The sequence below is a fragment of the Lithobates pipiens genome, unplaced genomic scaffold (assembly GCF_037356315.1).
Source record: "Lithobates pipiens isolate NorthernLeopardFrog02 unplaced genomic scaffold, aLitPip1_a1.2 Scaffold_22, whole genome shotgun sequence".
Taxonomy (NCBI): domain Eukaryota; kingdom Metazoa; phylum Chordata; class Amphibia; order Anura; family Ranidae; genus Lithobates; species Lithobates pipiens.
This window is the reverse complement of record NW_027507784.1, coordinates 171,149,713-171,168,939: the sequence shown is the minus strand read 5'-3', so window position 1 is coordinate 171,168,939 and position 19,227 is coordinate 171,149,713. Positions and strand designations below refer to the sequence as shown.

Here is a 19,227-nt window from a genome sequence, read left to right as displayed (position 1 = left end):
GGGGGTTTGGATTTGTTCACATCAAGGTAGCATGATCTCATCGCTGCCAACCAATTGTTATGGACCCCTGTCCTCAACAGGACTATGTCTCCCGTAAATGCTTCATTTGTCCAGAACCAGCACTATCCAAGACCCCTTAGCCCACCCAGTCATTAGCCGTAACTCAATGTAGGGTGAAAAACATCAAACTGTTTATTCAAACACAGGTATACACTCAGGGAACAACTCCCCTCTCCCTTTGATTCAGGGTGGGGTAAACTGTCCAATCCTCAGGGAGAGTTGTTGAAGGAATTCGCCACTCCACTCTCTAGCCTGCCCCCAGTCCACATGCCAGGAATACAAATACAAAACATCCATCTCATAATATGTTTCTCATAAGGCAGACAGACACAACAAAACTATGGGACACAGCCACACACCAAACAATCCACAACAGCATGAGACAACACACAATATATACATATATACAGCATTCCAGTGTGGCTGTACAGTGAGTTAGACTAGCACAGATACGACCTGGGGTTCTCGGTCACCCTGTGCCCCTAATAGGCACAGGCTGATTTACACACAGGAGGGGCTGGTGGAGCTGGACATGGAGTTTCCAGAGCTCTCCAAGGTAAGCTGGGTTCCACAAGCCTCCCACCTCACGACTAACCATTCCAACATACACTGTCTAGAATGCTCTAACAGCTCCAACATACACTGATAACATGGTTTTGGTGAGCTAATCTTTCTATAGAGGGGTGGTTCATCCATCCCATTAAATTTTTTTGGGCTCTTTTGACCAGGACAAAGCTATTTATACATTATAGATTGTGCCTTATGTCTGGCTGTGAACCATCAATTTTTTTGACCAAACATTCACAAATATGCAAGCTTTGTATATCCCAGGGAATTGCCACAACCCCATGGTAGTGGCAAACCTAAACCTCCTCCCTACTCTGTATCAAAGCCTAAAATTTCTGTACCATATAGTAAAACTGCAAGGACCTCAACTCCAAAATCGACTGCTTTGGTAAACTGATAGAATTTACATCACATGTAAGGCTTTATTGATTGAATGATTAAGAACATTTCCAGATTCACTTAAAAGATCCATTGTGTTCTTATTTTTTAGGCTCAAAAAGCCTGTTCGCTGCATTTTAGAGCGTAGTGAAGACATGCTTATAACTGGAGGACGACATCCCTATCTTGCAAAATATAAGGTGAGTACTGTATAGAAAAATGAAGATGCATAAACTGTAAACCATCCTCTTTGAAATATTGCATTGTAACTTCAAGGAAAACACTAATTCAGAATTCTTTTTTCAGGTGGGATATATGAATGATGGCAGAATCGTAGCAGCTGATGTCAATTTATACAGCAATGGTGGATGTTCGGGGGTAGAATCTATATTTGTAAGCCTTAACCACTGTTACACCTATGTACAATATTTTAGATTGCTGGCAATATTAAGGGCGATTCCAGCCAAACAGCACACTATACATTTGCAGCACATATACAGGAACTGATTATTTGCCAAAAGACATCTTGCCTGACTTTTTCCCTTTCATCTTGCATTAGAAATAAGCATCATCGCTTTTTTGACACCTGTTCTGAGCCATCTTTCTCTTGTAACTCCAACTAAGAAATATTTGTTCATTACATTCTCGGGCTCTGCCTTCTGTAGTTCTACACAATAGCTGTACTTTACCGCTCCTCCTCGCAATGGAAAGCTACAAATCGGCTGTCGTGGTGGCAACCTTATAGTTCTTGTATGACTGATATCTCAATCGTTCTTAAAGCGTGTTCCTAAATCTCTACATTTAAAACAAAAACCATATGGAAGAGCATATATTTCAAATGAGGAAGCCGCAGAAAAATAGCTTGAACTAAAACTATCTATTGTGCGTGTGTGTGTGTGTGTGTGTGTGTGTGTGTGTGTGTGTGTGTGTGTGTGTGTGTGTGTGTGTGAAAATATATTATATATGTGTACAGTATCTCACAAATGTGAGTACACCCCTCACATTTTTGTAAATATTTTATTATATCTTTTCATGTGACAACACTGAAGAAATTACACTTTGCTACAATGTAAAGTAGTCAGTTTTGAGCTTGTATAACAGTGTAAATTTGCTGTCCCCTCAAAATAATTTAACATTAATATCTAAACCACTGGCAACAAAATTGAGTACACCCCTAAGTGAAAATGTCCAAATTGGGCACAATTAGCCATTTTACCTCCCTGGTGTCATATGACACGTTATGCCGCGTACACACGATCGAATTGTATGACGTACTTAGTCCGTTGAAACGCATTTCAACGGACAATCAGCTCGTGTGTGGGCTTCAGCGGACTTTTTCAGCGTGAAGTCCGTCGTACTAAGAAGGTCGGTTTGCACACCAATCTTCCCGTCGTACTTTGGTTTCAGCGGACAATACGTTCGTCAGTATGCTAGTCCGACGGACTAAGAATGGCGCATGCCCAGAAAGGATTTACTGGGCGGAAGCGTTCTGTCTTGTAAAACTAGTGTTCGTATTGAAGCTAGCATATTCGTCATGCTGCTAATTTTGTGATTTTTTAATATAGCACATTCTTTTCTTCTTCATAATGTGAGAAAAGTGAAGTTGCTTTGCTGCTTATATTCACACAGAGTTATCACAAATATCTTTATTCATCCTCATCTTATGATTAATATTCCAATTCGAGAATAAATAAAAATAAAAAATAACGGACGAATTAAGCTGAAGTCTGAAAAGCGCGAATCGTCTCTAACCAAACTTCCACTAACGCAAAGTCAGCAGAAGGAGCCCAAAGGGTGCTTTGCTGTGTCTTGGACTTCCTATTTCTAGTCCCGTTGTACGTGCTGTACGTCATCGCGCAAGCTTTCGTCGGACTGTTTGTGTATCCGCGTGTGGCCAAGTCCGTTCGGTAGAAAGTCCGCCGGATTGTCCGCCGGATTGTATGACGGACTAAGTACGTCATACAATTCGATCGTGTGTACGCGGCATTAGTGTTACAAGGTCTCAGGTTTGAATGGGAAGCAGATGTGTTAAATTTGGTGTTATCGCTCTCACTCTCTCATACTGGTCACTGGAAGTTGAACATGGCATCTCATGACAAAGAACTCTATGAGGATCTGAAAAAAAGAATTGTTGCTCTACATAAAGATGGCCTAGGCTATAAGAAGATTGCCAAGCCCCTGAAACTGAGCTGCAGTATGGTGACCAAGATCATACAGCGGTTTAACAGGACAGGTTCTGCATCATGTTGGTCTGCATGGCTGTCATCCCAGAAGGAAGCCTCTTCTAAAGATGATGCACAAGAAAGACTGCAAACAGTTTGCTTAAGACAAGCAGACTAAGGATGTGGATTACTAGAACCATGTCCTGTGGTCTGATAAGACCAAGATAAACTTATTTGGTTCAGATGGTGTCAAGCGTATTTGGCAGCAACCAGGTGAGGAGTACAAAGACAAGTTTGTCTTGCCTACAGTGAAGCATGGTGGTGGGAGTGTCATGGTCTGCGGCTGCATGAGTGCTGCCAGCACTGGGGAGCTACAGTTCATTGAGGATTAATGAAACAGTGAGGCAACTGAATTTAAAATACAGCTCCACAAAATTACAGTGAGCCCAACACTAAATCTGTCTAACTAAACCTAGAACCTACCTAGGAGGGTGCTAGATATACATACACTGTATATGTATAAAATGGATTTTCTTGCAATCCCTTCTACAGCAGAACTCTGAAAGAAAAAGAGACATCACAGGAAACCAAAGGAAAAGTATGTCACCAGAACACCTAGGATCTCCAGAATGGGTCCAAAGCTTTATTTAGCGATCACAATGTCTGTGTTTTTGTTTTGGATATTCTCAGTCCCCAGATGGTGGTTGCTGCAGAACCCACTTAGATTTACAGGCAGTTTCAGAAATTTGTGCATTGGGAATATTGTACTTAAAGCGCAACTTCACCCAAAAGGGGAAGTTCCGCTTGTTTGCACCCCCCCCCCCCCAGATATCTGTTTCCAGTTCCGGTCAGGATTTTCATGTTTTTAATAATTGTGCTGTTTGTTAAAAACCACACACATTGCCTGAATGATACTTTTTATTACTTTATTTAGATAATGGAGATTTCAGTGCTTCAGACAGATGTTTCTTACTATATACCTAATCTGAGATGCCTAGGAAGAGTATGCAAGACCAATCTGCCATCCAATACATCATTTCGAGGGTTTGGGTTTCCACAGTGTGCTCTTGTCACAGAAGTATGGATTGATGAGGTTGCTGCTGGGTGCAATTTACCAGCTCATCAGGTAAGTGATATTTGCATGTACATGTCATATGTATTGGTCAATAGTTTGTTGTGCCTATTAATATAATCCCATTCCATAATAGAATTGGCAGTCTAGCGTGTTATGAGGGCAGATGTACAGAGAAAAGAAAAAAAACTACAGAATTTTCAAATTCTGTACAGTGCAAACATTTGACTACTATTTACTGTGATTTACTATTTACTGTGATTTACTATTTACCTGACCATGTTACAGGTCTTGACACCTCATTTACCCAACCTAATTTATGAGACTAGAGTATGCCAAGACTGTCTGCACATTGATGCACATTGATGATAACTGCATATGTAGTATATAAACAAGCCTGCAACCACTGCAGTGGTACACAGGGACACAAAAATGAATACAGGCATACAAATGTGTATCTAAACTCAAAAGCAAAAATGTACTTTTAAATGTACAGCTTGCCAGTCTTTAGTACTGGCTGCATTCAATTTAATTGTTTGAGTTCAGAGCATTCTCATAAGATGCCTATTGATTGTGCCAGAAATGCAGTGTTTCTGTCAATTCCTGTAGAATACAAAACTGCAGAGACAATCTTTCTTTTGTAAAGTCCTCGGGTTACAAACAAGATAGATTCTATAATTTGTTCTTGAGCTGAATTTGTATGTAATTTTTGTATTTATATGTATTTGTATGTAATTTGGAACAGGTAAATTTTTAACTCCAGCCAAAAAAATATTTTTAACACCCCTTATAACATTTGTTTTGATGTCTGTGCCCCTGTTCATTAGATTTCACCTCACTTTCTGTCCCTGTGACAATTGGCTTTTGAAAATTGTGGGTTGTTGTTGTTGTGGAGACAGGGACTGGTGATAAAGTTGCAGTGGAGACACCTTTTTCTTATGATACCTCTTAGCCCTTGTACACATGGTCGGACATTCCGACAACAAAATCCGTTGTTGAAACATTTTCTCTTGGGAGGTAAGGGAAGATCTCCCCAAAGATAAGACAAATCGAAATAAAAAAACGGACAAAAGTTTTCCTTTCCCACTTTATCCATAGTAAGATAAAGCTTTTGTCTGGAGTTCCACTTTAAGAAGCTTGTTGACTGTGGCACTACCACAGTAAATAACTACTATACCTAATGTAGCACCCTGATGTTTAGGCAGGGTTGCTAGTAAATTTACCTGCCAGGTATAGTGGCCTTGGCCAATTGAGAAGGGATCAATTGATTCCACCCTAATTCTGGATTTGCTGCACTTCTCTTTTCTGTCACTAGATGGCTATCTGGTGTCAATATATAAGACAAAGGCATTGCAAGAACAGATTACGAATAGATGGGGTATCTCAGCCAATGGGCAGGGATCTTCTTGGGTCCCTCGGCCTGCTGGGAGAGCCTATTTATTTGGGTGGGTTCAGGTGATCACAGTTCTGTGGCACCTGGATGGCTGTCTGGGTGGACGTGTGTTGTGCTGTCCCAGGCCTCAGGCTTTGGCCTAGCAGCCCATCCCGGGGACATCTGGCTGCTAGGCTGTCTGAGGGCCTATCCAGAAGTAAGAGAGTAGCGTAGGGTTGGGATTGTGGCTTGCAGTCCAACCAGAAGTGACGGTTTTGCCGGCCCGGAGAACCTGTCATGGTAAGAGGTAGAAGGGAAGCTGTTGCCACTAAGGGACCATCCGCCCAATTATCAGGGACCACAGTGAGTTGCTGAAGCAAGTGCCAGAGCAGTGTTCTCACCAACCAGGAAGGTGAAGAATTGGGAAACTTCAGCCGATATCAAGCCAGGGACCCACTCAGCGGAGGTGACGCTTGCAGAACAGCCTTATCTGTCAAGCCAGGGACTTAGCAGGCCAGCGGGTTGACAGTTGAGGAGTATCTTGAATCTTGGGTGATGCTTGAGGAAGTGAGAGTGAGAAGATTGGAAGAGCACAGGTGATCCAGTGGCAGTGGATCAGCAAGTCTAGTGAGAGGGACTGAGAGCTCAGTTGAGTGAAGATCTACAAGAGGAGATTGTAGAGGAAGTGAAAGAGTTCACTGTAACTTTGTTAGACACTGTTCAAGATTGTTGCCTTAGGAGATAGTGTGTCTACACATGCAGATGTGGTGTCCGGCTGGGTAGCATTCCCTAAATGGCTGTCTACCTATAGAAGTTTTGAAGTCTGCCAATTAACATTGCAACCGCTTAGGGGGGCCTGGCCCTAAACCCTCTCCCCCACAGTTTAAGAGACAATAGATTTCTTTGTATTCAAGAAGTGTCTGGCACCCATGAATTTACCTTGTATTACACTCATCATGCCCCATAACCCACTCTACATAGAAGGATGTCAGCTAACTCTGGAGGCTCTCATTAGACCAAAGGGGACCCAGGACTTGGCTACAGTAAGAAGGACCTACATGTCCACTCCTAGACTGGATCTTGGATTTGATGAGTTCTGTTTAAGTTGTGTCTATTTTTTTCATGATAATAGACTTTATTATTTTTAATATACAGCTTTTTCTCTGTATTTTAGGTCAGAGAGCTGAACATGTACAGGAAAGTCATTACCACTCCTTACAAGCAGGTGTTTGATACCACCAATCTGACGAGATGCTGGGAGAGTTGTATGGAAAGTTCGGCATACCACACCAGGAGGGAAGCTATAAAACAGTTCAACAAAGGGAACCCCTGGATAAAACGAGGCATAGCACTGATACCCTTGAAATTTCCTGTTGCCTTTAGTGCCGCCTTTCAAAATCAAGTAAGCAATGCTTTTTGTTATACGCTTCAAAAACGCATAATGTTTCTATATCACACTTAGCAACGCAACTCAGAAATGTTAAAGTATGTTTAAATTTAAAGCAGATGTCAAAAAAATACATATGCAGTACAGCTCTGAGATTTATAGCAAGTGCAAAAAAGATACTTGTTGATCTGCCAGAATTGCACTCGGCTACTACATCCACACTTGTATTTTGACAAACTACTCAACCATTCCCACTTTCAGATGGCTACAACATAAAGGTTAATCATTCTGTAGTCAAAGGTAAAAAAATAGGAGGGCTATTTTAGATAACACAGGAAATGTGTAGTAGAACAGAACAGCTCTAAATAGCTCAAGCAGATAACAAGATACTTCAAACTGCATATTTAACAGATCAAATGAAAGCAAATAATAACTAAATAAGTACACCCTCAATAGCCCCAACTTAAGTGTTTAACAGTGGCCTCTTTGGCTGTTCACAGAAACAGGCCCAACATTTTTTACTGTGCTGATAGTCCCTTTGCAGTAATTCCCTACAGACTTGAATGTGGATGTACTCATGCACTATAGACACTATAAGAACATTTAAAATTATGGGAAGTTCCTGCGCAGGCATGGTTGGCACTGGCCCAAGGTGTAAACATCCAAGAAGATTGCCACTGTCGGGTTGTAGTTGGGTGCAATGTGTATTTTCTACTGCCAGTGGAGTTTGATGGCAATGGCAATGCAGTTGGAGGAGAAAGTCGGGAGAACTTAGTTCCTCTATGATTTCCTCATTCAGAAGGGAACTGCTATCCGATTGGATGTGGGCACCCCATGTGACTGGTGGCCATCTTGGGTCAGACAGAGTCTATTTAAAACTCCAACTTCCGGGCTTGGCACAATTAGAGTATATTATTTGAGTGGTTAGCTTAGGGAAAGGTTTCCTGTCTGGCAGGGAGAGTGCGGAAAAGTTTTCTGAGGACTAGGGACAGTGTAGGGATTACATCAACCTCTTCTAGGAAGCCTTCCTTTTTGGGTGTGGCCCATCCAGACCACATTTCGCCCCCTGTGGAAGGCACTGTTGGCATCTTCCATTCTTCAAACCACTGTTCTGTCACTGTCAGTTGTAAGTGATACAGAATGGTGTGCATCGCCGCTGGGCCTGTCCGTCTTGCTCAACGTTTCTATAGTATATTGTTATTGCCAGACTTGGACTCTGTGTGTTCTCTGCCTCCCACACAATGCTGCATCTAGTCCACAGGGTAATTAAGCACCTCCATGGAGGAGGGTGCTAGGTAAGTTTAGGTCAGGGGGCTAGGAAGAGTGAACTGAGCATTTTTAAATAAAAGATATCATTCAGTGACTATCATGGTATACTAGTTATTTTAGGAAAATTTTTGCAAGTAATACATATAATAATACAGTACAGTACAGTACTAAATAAGACATTACTTGCAAACATTTTACTAATCTGTTTGCTGGCATAAAACTTTAGTAAAAAAAAATGAATAAAAATATATCACTATAATGTACAGTATAAAATATTCCATTAGCTAGTATCAAGGCAACTGGTGACATTTCTAAAATAACTTTCCTTAGGCAGCTTCTACTACCATACTTTGGATTATCTATTTTGCCTTTATATCCATGCATTGGGGAATTGACTATTGTTGCTTGTTTATATTCTTACATGTTAGCTTCTTTAAAGGGTGTGTAAACCCAAGAAGGAAATTGTAATTTGTTTTAAATTTTAAGGCTAAGCAACCTACATACAATACCTGTTGATCTTCCCAGAAATGCAGTGACCATGTCACTTTCTGTAAGCTGAGCTGAAAGCACAAACAATCTTCTCAGCCTTTGGTAAATTGCTCATTTTCTCATCCCCCACCCCCTCCATCATGTAATGGAGAAGAGGTAGGGCAGCCCAGCCTGTGTGACAGCCATGGCTCCCTCCATAGTGTAGCAGGCATGTTGTAGTGCAATTTCTCCTTTTGGCCACAAGATGGAGACAGAAAGATGTTGACTTCTCCTTCCAGAAAACTCAGAGACACAGAGCACGCTGGGAAAAAAGGGGAGTTTTGGGAAGTGCTGAGGTGATTGAAAGAGAGAGAGACAGGTTTTACACACAGCACTACAGAGAGAGTGCGGAAAGGAGACTAAAGAGAGGAAAGGCTGAGGTGATTTAAAGAAGAAAGAGCCACACTGTCTAGTGGCACCTGCTAGCCATGCTTTTCCTGAGACTACTGTGAGAGTGCTGACAGGAGGCTGAGGGGAGCCAGGAGCAGTGACAACCCAGCACACTGCTCTGCAACCCAGTGCCACCCAGCAGAGACAATCCACACAGCTTCAGGTATCGTAATATCCATCCAGGTGTTCAGTCCGCCACTGTCTGGTCACCTTGCCAGTTTAGCTACCAGCCATCCTGAGCGGCTGACAGGAGGTGATCCAGTGCCTTACAACACTGCTAGGAGCCGGAACCAGCATTTGAAATTTCCATCGTGTCATCGCACAGAGGATTGTGGAGCGGGTGAAAACCCAAAACGTCCTTCTTAACACAGTACAGACACTGCATGCAGATACCTATTCCCTTTGTAGTGTCAGAGGATGCTTGTTTTGAGTTACCATTTATAACCATTCTGTTCCTACCAACGACCTACCTAATGGGATTTCCTGAGGATTACTGTCTCACTTTGCTTCATTAAACCTACTTTCTTTTCAAAGGTCCCCAACATTTGCTAGCAGAAGATACTAGTACTCTTCAACCCAGGACCCCCCTTACAGAATTGTGTTTACTGTACCTGCTAACGCATTTCTTCTTTTTGTATTGTTACTTTCCATGGTGCTTGTGGCCCAGAAGGACCTGAGAAGTTGACAAATCTCTCCTCCCACTCAGCATCTGTGTTATGGGCATATAGATTACTGCCCTTTTCTAAATTTACAGTTGCTAAGTATTGAAGGTTGTCTTTTCTAGTGTATTAATTCTTTGCATAAATGTTTAACAGTGTTGTAAGCTTCCATATGCTTTAAACCGTGATAATATATTCAATTTGTTTATCACTACCAGGTGTGTGTCTACTTTTGGTGATAATCCGCAGCCAGGATAACAGTATTTTCCACATGTGTCCTCAAATGTGTTTGCAGTAATCTTATTTAACCAGATGTGCCAGAGGGGATGAGGTCATTCTTGGAGTTGAGGTGGAGATCAGAGAATTCAAATTTACCTAGTGGCTCCTTTGGGGGTGGCACTGCAATAGATACAGTGCAGTGAGTGAGCATAGCCACCCAAGGACAAGAAGTATGTTATTCGTGCTATACATAGGCTTTCCAGGTAAAATTTAATGAAAAGGCCAGAAAAAAGCAGTAGCTAAATATTACCTTTTTGTTTGGGGTTTGGATATGATTTAAATCTGAACTCCAAGCACAAAATCTTTCCTTTAAATATTCTCACTTTGTGTGCATTGTAAACTCAGTTATTTTCTTGAAAAACTAGCAATGACATCACTGTGCTGTACATAGTCTGCGCATAGAACAGATCTGTGAAATAGGGCCCAGCAGGCTCCAATCACAACAGGCTGAATGCAAAAAACTACATGGGGGGTGGATACAAGACCAGTCATCCTGCTCAAGGGCAGAGAGCAACAGTGACCAGTCTCTGTTACACAAAGCTGCACAGGGGAAAAGTTTCACCCTGGAATATTGCACAGATCTAGAAGAAATACAAAAAGCACACCAAGATTCAAGTAAGAATATAAGTCTCTAGAATTTACGCAATATTTTCTTATCCCAGAGTTCAGCTTTAAAATACCTTGAAACAAAAATATGTATTTTAATAATAAAAAAATATACAATGGTGGCTACAAATAAAAGATTTAGGGTGATCACATCTCCCAGTTCTACTACCAACAGTATAATGTGAGATTCCACATGATGTTTTATTTGATTAGACTATATCAGGAAGTTATTCATAGTTTTAACTCAAAGGGTGGTACCATGTTAGCTACGGTTAAGAATAAACAATGATATTTTTGTGGGTCAAAAAAAGTAACTAATTGTAATAAATGTGCTTGGAATTATAGTAAGATTCAGGGCACAGAGGATTCATTAAAGATCAGTAAGTGAAGCAGTTTCTTGTGATATGTTTTTCCTAAAGATGAAATGTAATTTGCCTATATTTGGCTTTTCCTGGTCCCCTCTTCCTCCATGCACATCAATATGATCATTCAGTTTTTTCATAAAACATTTCAATTTTTGTGATTACATACAGTATTTTATTGTACAAAGAGAAGATTTCTCAGCACACTTACCAGCTAACCTGCAAAAAAAAAAAAAAAAAAAACACGTTAGCACAATTTTACGGTAAGGTATATGTGGAAGCCGCACTGCCTCCCCAAGGCTCCTCTGTGTACTGTGGTCCTAACTTTATAATTTGAGAGTCTCTAAGTTGGCGCATATATAGTTATGAATCAATTAAGGGTGGGTATGCCTGGAGGGCACCCATTCCTCAAAGAACACAGAAGCCCAACAAGAACTCAATGGCAGCTGATAGTAGTTTTTTGGGGTTTTTTGCAGGCTGTACGGTAAGTATGCAGGGAAGTCTTTTGTTTGTATGCAATGTCAATGCTCTTTCAAGGGCACCTTACTTAAAGTGCTAGTTAAAAATTGCCATTCTTGCATTGCTTACTTTTTAGATTTGGCAAGCCTTCAACTGCCATTGTGCTCTGCTGGGCTTCTAATATGTCCCTACCCGTTTAAGGAAGAATGAGCTCTCTCTAGGCATACCTTCCCTTAACGTATTCACTGCTCATTATACTCCAATATGGAGGCTTTCAGAGTTAGGACCACACTATACAGAGGAGCCTTGACAAGACTGTATATTGTATACAAGACCCAGTGAAGTCATCACTTGATCTCTGTGTTTCTCTATGTAATGTGGGCCGATTATGTTTGGTGTGTGTGTGTGTGTGGGGGGGGGGGTGGGCACTAACAGGGTGCTCTACATAGCATGCTGAAAACATCACAACATCACAGGGCCGGATTAACATAGGGGCGTTTGGAGCTGAAGCTCCAGGCCTCCATCATATTATAGGCCCAAACACTTTAATTTACATGCAATATAAGTCAATCATCACGGCCCGGCCGTCGGCCGCCGGCCGCTATATGCCTTTGTTATTGCCAGGCAGCTGCATTATAGGCCCACATATTGCGGCGTTATTAATGTTGCAGACAATGCCCTGCAATGCGGGCGGTATGTATCAGCGCGCTGCCGAGGCTGAGCGTGCTTGGCTGCTCGCATCCTTCCTGTAGGCGGAGCTTGACGTCCGGGCTGGCGTGACGTCATCCGGAGGCCTTCCCCAGCATCCCGAGGCTTGACTGGGAAAGGACTGGATGTACTGAGTGCGAGCGGCGAGCCAAGAGAATTATCTGCCTGGAGTGGACACAGCACAATTAAGTTCAAGTAAGCCACAGGCGCTAGACGCTAGGGAAGTCAATAGCAGACTCAGGCAGAAATGTTTGATATTGGCTAGTAGTTAACTTAAATTGGGGGGGGGGGGGGGGGTAATATATGTGTGCAACTCGATAGTGACTGTGCAGGCAACCCATCAGTGCCCATTTAGTGCATCTCATCAGTGTCACTGTGCCAGTGCCCTATATCAGTGCCACCTATCAGTACCAGTGCCCTCTATCAGTGCCAGTGTCCTCTATCAGTGCCTCCGATCAGTGCCAGTGCCCTCTATCAGTGCCAGTGTCCTCTATCAGTGCCTCCTATCAGTGCCAGTGCCCTCTATCAGTGCCAGTGCCCTCTATCAGTGCCTCCTATCAGTGCCAGTGCCCTCTATCAGTGCCACCTATCAGTACAGCTCATCAGTGCCATCCAATCAATGCTAGTGCCACCTATCAGTGTAGCTCATCAGTGCCACCTATCAGTGCCCATTATTGCAGCTCAGCAGTGCCAGTGCCACCTATCAGTGCTGCCTAACAGTGCAGCTGATCAGCGCCGCCTATCAGTGCCACCTTGTCAGTGCCCATAAGTCCTGCCTGTCAGTGCTGCCCATCAGTGCCCATTAGTGCAGCTCATCAGTGCCATCTATCATTGACCATCAGTGCTGCCTGTCAGTGCCGCCTATCAAAGCCCTATCAGTGCCTATAGGTGCATTTAATCAGTGCTCATTACTGCAGTTCATCAGTGCCACCTATTATTGACCACCAGTGCTGCCTATCAGTGCAGCTAATCAGTGCCACCTATCATTGACCATCAGTGCTGCCTATCACTGCAGATCATCAGTGCCACCTATCAGTGTCAGTGCCACCCATAAGTGCCCATCATTGCCACATAATAGTGCTGCCTCACCAGTGCCACCTTATCAGTGCCCATAAGTGCTGTCTGTCAGTGACCCCTATCAGAGCCCATCAGTGCTGCTCATCAGTGCCCATTAGTGCAGCTCATCAATGCCCATCAGTGCTACCTATCAGTGCAGCTCATCAGTGCACGTTTTCATTGCCCATCAGTGCTGCCTATCAGTGCAGCTCATCATAGCCCATCGCTGATGATCTGCATATCACTGCAGATTATCAGTGCGCCATATCAGTACAGCCTCATCAGTGCCCCCTTATCACTTCCTCATCAGTGCACATCAGTGAAGAAGAAAAATGACTTATGGCAAAATATTATCACAAACTAAGAAAAACATATTTTTCTTTTAAACGTGTCTTTTTTTCATGTTTAGCAAAAAATAAAAAACACTGTGGTGTTTAAATACCACCAAAAAAAGGTCTATTTGTGTAAAAAAATTACAAAAATCAAAACACATTAATTTTAGTGGGTGCAGTCTTAATCAATGTGACTCAAGGCGCAGGGACAGTAATTCCAGTAATTTTATGGGATTTTGGTGCGATTTGGGTGCAGTAGACTGCAATGTTAAATCATAAAAGATGCAAGAAAGTCACACGACTTTGGGTCTCAGCAGTGTGAACCGAACTTTGCCATCTTGGGATCCCTCCACAGTGGACAGACTGCCACTAATTTGTTTTAACAAAAAATTGTTTGTATCTTCATTTTATTTATTTCCATAAAAAGGCCCACCGAAATCCTCAGCCCCAGGCCCATGATGCTCTTAATCTGGCCCTGCAACACCATGCCTCAATATTCCTCTTTAGAGCCCTCTTACATGATGCAAGAAGTAGATTGGCCCTTGGAAGGAGTTCTGCAACAAATAAATGTCTTATGCCGTGTACACACGATCGAATTGTATGACGTACTTAGTCCGTTGAAACCGCATTTCACCGGACAATCCGCTCGTGTGTGGGCTTCAGCGGACTTTTTCAGCATGAAGTCCGTCGTACTAAGAAGGTCGGTTTGCACACCAATCTTCCCGTCGTACTTTGGTTTCAGCGGACAATACGTTCGTCAGTATGCTAGTCCGACGGACTAAGAATGGCGCATGCCCAGAAAGGATTTACAGGGCGGAAGCGCTCTGTCTTGTAAAACTAGTGTTCGTATTGAAGCTAGCATATTCGTCATGCTGCTAATTTTGTGATTTTTTAATATAGCACATTCTTTTCTTCTTCATAATGCGAGAAAAGTGAAGTTGCTTTGCTGCTTATATTCACACAGAGTTATCACAAATGTCTTTATTCATCCTCATCCTATGATTAATATTCCAATTTGAGAATAAATTAAAAAAACAAAAACGGACGAATTAAGCTGAAGTCTGAAAAGCGCGAATCGTCTCTAACCAAACTTCCACTAACGCAAAGTCAGCAGAAGGAGCCCAAAGGGTGCTTTGCTGTGTCTTGGACTTCCTATTTCTAGTCCCGTCGTACGTGCTGTACGTCATCACGCAAGCTTTCGTCGGACTGTTTGTGTATCCGTGTGTGGCCAAGTCCGTTCGGTAGAAAGTCCGCCGGATTGTCCGCCGGATTGTATGACGGACTAAGTACGTCATACAATTCGATCGTGTGTACGCGGCATTAGTTACATAGCTATATAGTAGGTAAGGCTAAAAAAAAAGACACAAGTCCATCAGGTACAACCTATGTGTGTGATTTTATGTCAGTATTACATTGTATATGCCTGTATGTTGTGGTCATTCAGGTGCCTATCTAATAGTTTTTTTTTAACCACTTCAATACAGGACACTTTTTGCCCCCTTCCTTCCCAGCCCAATTTTCAGCTTGCATCGCTCTAGCGCTTTCAGTGACAATTGCGCGGTCATGCTACACTGTACCCAAACGAAATTTTTATCATTTTGTTCGCACAAATAGAGCTTTATTTTGGTGGTATTTATTCACGACTCCATTTTTTATTTTTTGCGATATAAGCGCAAAAAAAGCGGAAATTTGGAAAAAAAACAATATTTTATTTTTTCTATTTTAAAAGAAATCCAATAAAATCAAATTTTGTCATAAATTTAAGCCAAAATGTATTCTGCTACATGTTTTTGGTAAAAAAAATTCCGTTAAGTGTATAATAATTGGTTTGTGTGATCACGGACATATGTACGCAAATGATCATGTACATATGTGTTCAGGGGATCACGTACATATGTGTGCAGATAATCATTGGGACATGTGATTTTAGTGGGACATATGTGGGGGACATGTTTTTATTATTAGGGACATGTGTATTTATTATTTGGGGACATGTATGTTTTGGAGACATGTGTGGGGACATTGTGTTTATACTGTGTGGTGTGTTTACACTGTGTGGTGATTTGTGTTTACACTAGACTGGTGATCAGTGAGTAAAAAGCTGTAAAAAACAGCTCATACTCACTGATCATCAGCCGGCTGCAGCGATCTGCTCTCCTCTCCTCAGCGATGACTTCTGTGTGAGGAGAGGAGGAGCCGATTGCCTTGCAACCGGCTGTTTGTTTACATCACATGACGGCCGTGATTGGACACGGCCGTCATGTGATCAGGAGGGCCAATCACAGAGCCCTCCTGCCGATCTGAGATGCGCCGTGTCTGGGTGACACGGGCGCATCGGGATCGTTCCGCTGCGCGGGCACGATCCCGCTCCTTCTGATGGACATTCCTGAACGTCCTATCAGAAGTAGACGGCTCCCACCCGGCCGTATATGTGCATTGGCCGGGTGGGAAGTGGTTAATTATTGATGCCCCCCGCTGAAACCACTGCCTGTGGAAGAGAATTCCACATCCTAACCGCTCTTACAGTAAAGAACCCTCTACACAGTGTAAGGATAAACTGCTTTTCTTCTAATTTTAGTGAATGGACACGTGTCTTATTAAGTTCCCTTTCGCAGAAAAGCTTTATCCCTATTGTGGGTTCACCAGTGTGGTATTTGTACATTAAAATCATATCCTCTCTCAAGCGTCTCCTCTCCAGAGAGAGCATGTTCAGTGGTCATAACCTTTCCTCATAACTAAGGTCTTCTAGTCCCTTATTAAATGTGTTGCCCTTCTTTGGACTCTCTCCAGTTCCAGCACATCCTTCCTGAGGACTGGTGCTCAGAAGTAGGCAGCATACTCGAGGTGGAGCCAGACCAGAGTCTTGTAGAGTGGGAGAATTATGGTTTTATCTCTGGAGTTAATCTGCTTGCAGCAGGTAGGCACCACATGCCATTGCTGAGCCTGTCATCTACTAGGACCCCCGGGTCCTTTTCCATCCTTGATTCCCCCAGATGATCTCCCCCCTTTGAGTAGATTGCATTCATATTTCTGCCACCCAAATGTATTATTTTACATTTTTCTACTTTAAACCTTATTTGCCATGTAGTTGCCCATCCCATTCAATTGTTCAGATCTTCTTGCAAAGTTTCCACATCCTGCGGAGAAGTTATTGCCCTGCTTAGCTTAGTATCGCCCGCAAATACAGAGATTGAACTGTTTATCCCATCCCCCAGGTCATTTATGAATAAATAAATAAGATTGGTCCCAGGACAGAACCCTGGGGGACCCCACTTTCCACCCGGACCATTCCGAGTACTCCCCATTTATCACGACCCTCTATACTCGCCCCTGTAGCCAGTTTTCAATCCATGTACTCACCCTATGGTCCATGCCAACAGACCTTACTTTGTACAGTAAACGTTTATGGGGAACTGTATCAAATGCTTTTGCAAAATCCAGATACACCATGTCCACGGGCCTTCCTTTATCTAGATGGCAGCTCACCTCCTCATAGAAGGTTAATAGTTTGGCAAGAACGATTCTTCATGAATCCATGCTGATTACTGCTAATGATACCGTTTTCATTACTAAAATCTTGTAAATAGTCCCTTATCATCTCCACCAAGAGCTCGATAACAATTAATGTTACGCTAACTGGTCTGTAATTCCCAGGGATGTATCATGGCCCTTTTTTAAATATTGGTGCTGCATTGGCTTTTCTCCAATCAGCTGGTAGACTGTTTGTAAAAATTAGGAACAATGGTCTGGCAATTACTTGACTGAGTTCATTAAGGACCCTCGGGTGCAAGCCATCTGGTCCCGGTGACTTATTAATGTTACGTTTTTCAAGTCTATTTCTAATTCTGTCCTCCGTTAGCCATGAGGGTGCTTGCTGTGACATGTCATGAGGATAAACATTGCAGCCTTGGTTACTGAAGGCCCCCGATTCCCTAGTGAAGACTTAGGGGAAGAATAAATTCAATACTTCCACATCCTTAGTAACCAGATTCCCTTCATCATTCTTTATGGGACCAATATGATCTGATCTCCCTTTCTTACTATTTATGTACTTAAAGAATTTCTTGGAATTTTTTTTTACTCTCCCCTTCTATGTGCCTTTCGTGGTCTATATTAGCTGCCCTTATTGCACCTTTACATTTCTTGTTGCATTCTTTGTAAAGTTGGAATGCTGATGATGATCCCTCAGCCTTGTATTTTTTGAAGACCTCCTTTGGTCTTGGTGGGTGGATGTCAGTCTGAAGGAGTGGGCATTCCTAGGAAAGCAACCCTTGCATGGAGATTGCCTTAGGTACTGGCATGATTGAAATAACTGAAATCTAAATAATTAAAGGGATGAGCCAGAGATAGTTCAACTGAGGAGAGGGGTCTGGCTGCAGAGTGGACCCCCACCAATGACAGGAAGCATGTAACCTCCACTCCACTTCTTTATCCCCTGCTGTTTTTTTGCAATTTATGTGAGCATCACTTTTGCCGTGATTTACAGCTTAAGTGTTGATTCATATTACTTATACCTGTTTGTCTTGCTCAGAAGCCACACCATTCAGAACATAAAGCGGAGGTCCACCCTAAAGTGAAGCTTCCACTCATTGGAACCCTCCCTCCCCTCCGGCGCCACAATTGGCACCTTTCAGGGGGGAGGGGGTGCAGGTACCTGTACAGTACAGGTATCTGCACCCACTTCCGGCGTAGATTCTGCAGAAGCTACGCCCCTTTCCGCAGAATCTACGCCCCTTTCCGAAGGTCCCCCGCTGCCTGCTGGGAAACACATGGATCCCAGAGACAGCGGGGACCATCCTTATTGCGCAGCGCGACTCACGCATGCGCAGTAGGGAACCGGGAAATGAAGCCGCAAGGCTCCACTTCCTGATTCCCATACCCAAGATGGCGGTGGCAGCACCCGAGAGACGATTGAGAGTTTGGCTTCGGGTGCCGACATCGCGGGCGCGCTGGGCGGGTAAGTGTCATTATTTTAAAAGCAGTATTTGTAGCTGCTGGCTTTTAAAAAAAAAAAACGGCGGACTCCCACTTTAAGGACCTTTTTGCTGCACATCAGCCCTACTGGGCTCTTTCTGCAGGCTGACCTCTGTGGGTGTTCTTCTGTTTAGCCCCAGTGGTGGTGAGTGGTCTTGGCGCATGGGTTGCCCCTGGCTGGATTTGGCTGTTTTTAAACCTGTATATCTTATCTGGCCAATATGCGATTTTTCATCATTATGTAAGTTTGCTTGTGGCTTAGAAATAGAATGGTTAAAGGCCATATATTGTTTATATTCCACTATGTTGTATTTGACTAAATGTTGTCTATTTGGATTTATAGTATAATGCTTTATATTTTTAAATTAACTTTAATGTAACAAACAAGAAATAGACAATACTACAGGAAGTGGAGGTCACATGATTTCTGTGTAGAGTGAAGCTCCAGTAACTGCAGTCTGCAGCACATACTGGGCTATTCTGTTGGGATTTGCAGAAATAAAAAATATTTTTGGTAGATTTTGTACTTTCTGTTAGCCCTTGTACACACGGTCGGACATTCCGACGGAAAATGTCCGATCGGACCGTGTTGTCGGATATTCCGACC

At 42.8% G+C, this 19,227-nt stretch overlaps 1 protein-coding gene across 1 annotated transcript in view; it reads left to right on the top strand.

Moving 5' to 3' along the window:
- The window catches only part of LOC143924362 (aldehyde oxidase-like), a 306,571-nt gene that overhangs the window by 202,160 nt on the left and 85,184 nt on the right, over nucleotides 1-19,227 (top strand). The window contains exons 23-26 of the mRNA XM_077448642.1: nucleotides 1,118-1,205; nucleotides 1,312-1,398; nucleotides 4,102-4,293; nucleotides 6,786-7,013. Of these exons, the coding sequence (XP_077304768.1) occupies nucleotides 1,118-1,205; nucleotides 1,312-1,398; nucleotides 4,102-4,293; nucleotides 6,786-7,013 (595 nt within the window). The remainder of the gene's footprint in view (nucleotides 1-1,117; nucleotides 1,206-1,311; nucleotides 1,399-4,101; nucleotides 4,294-6,785; nucleotides 7,014-19,227) is intronic.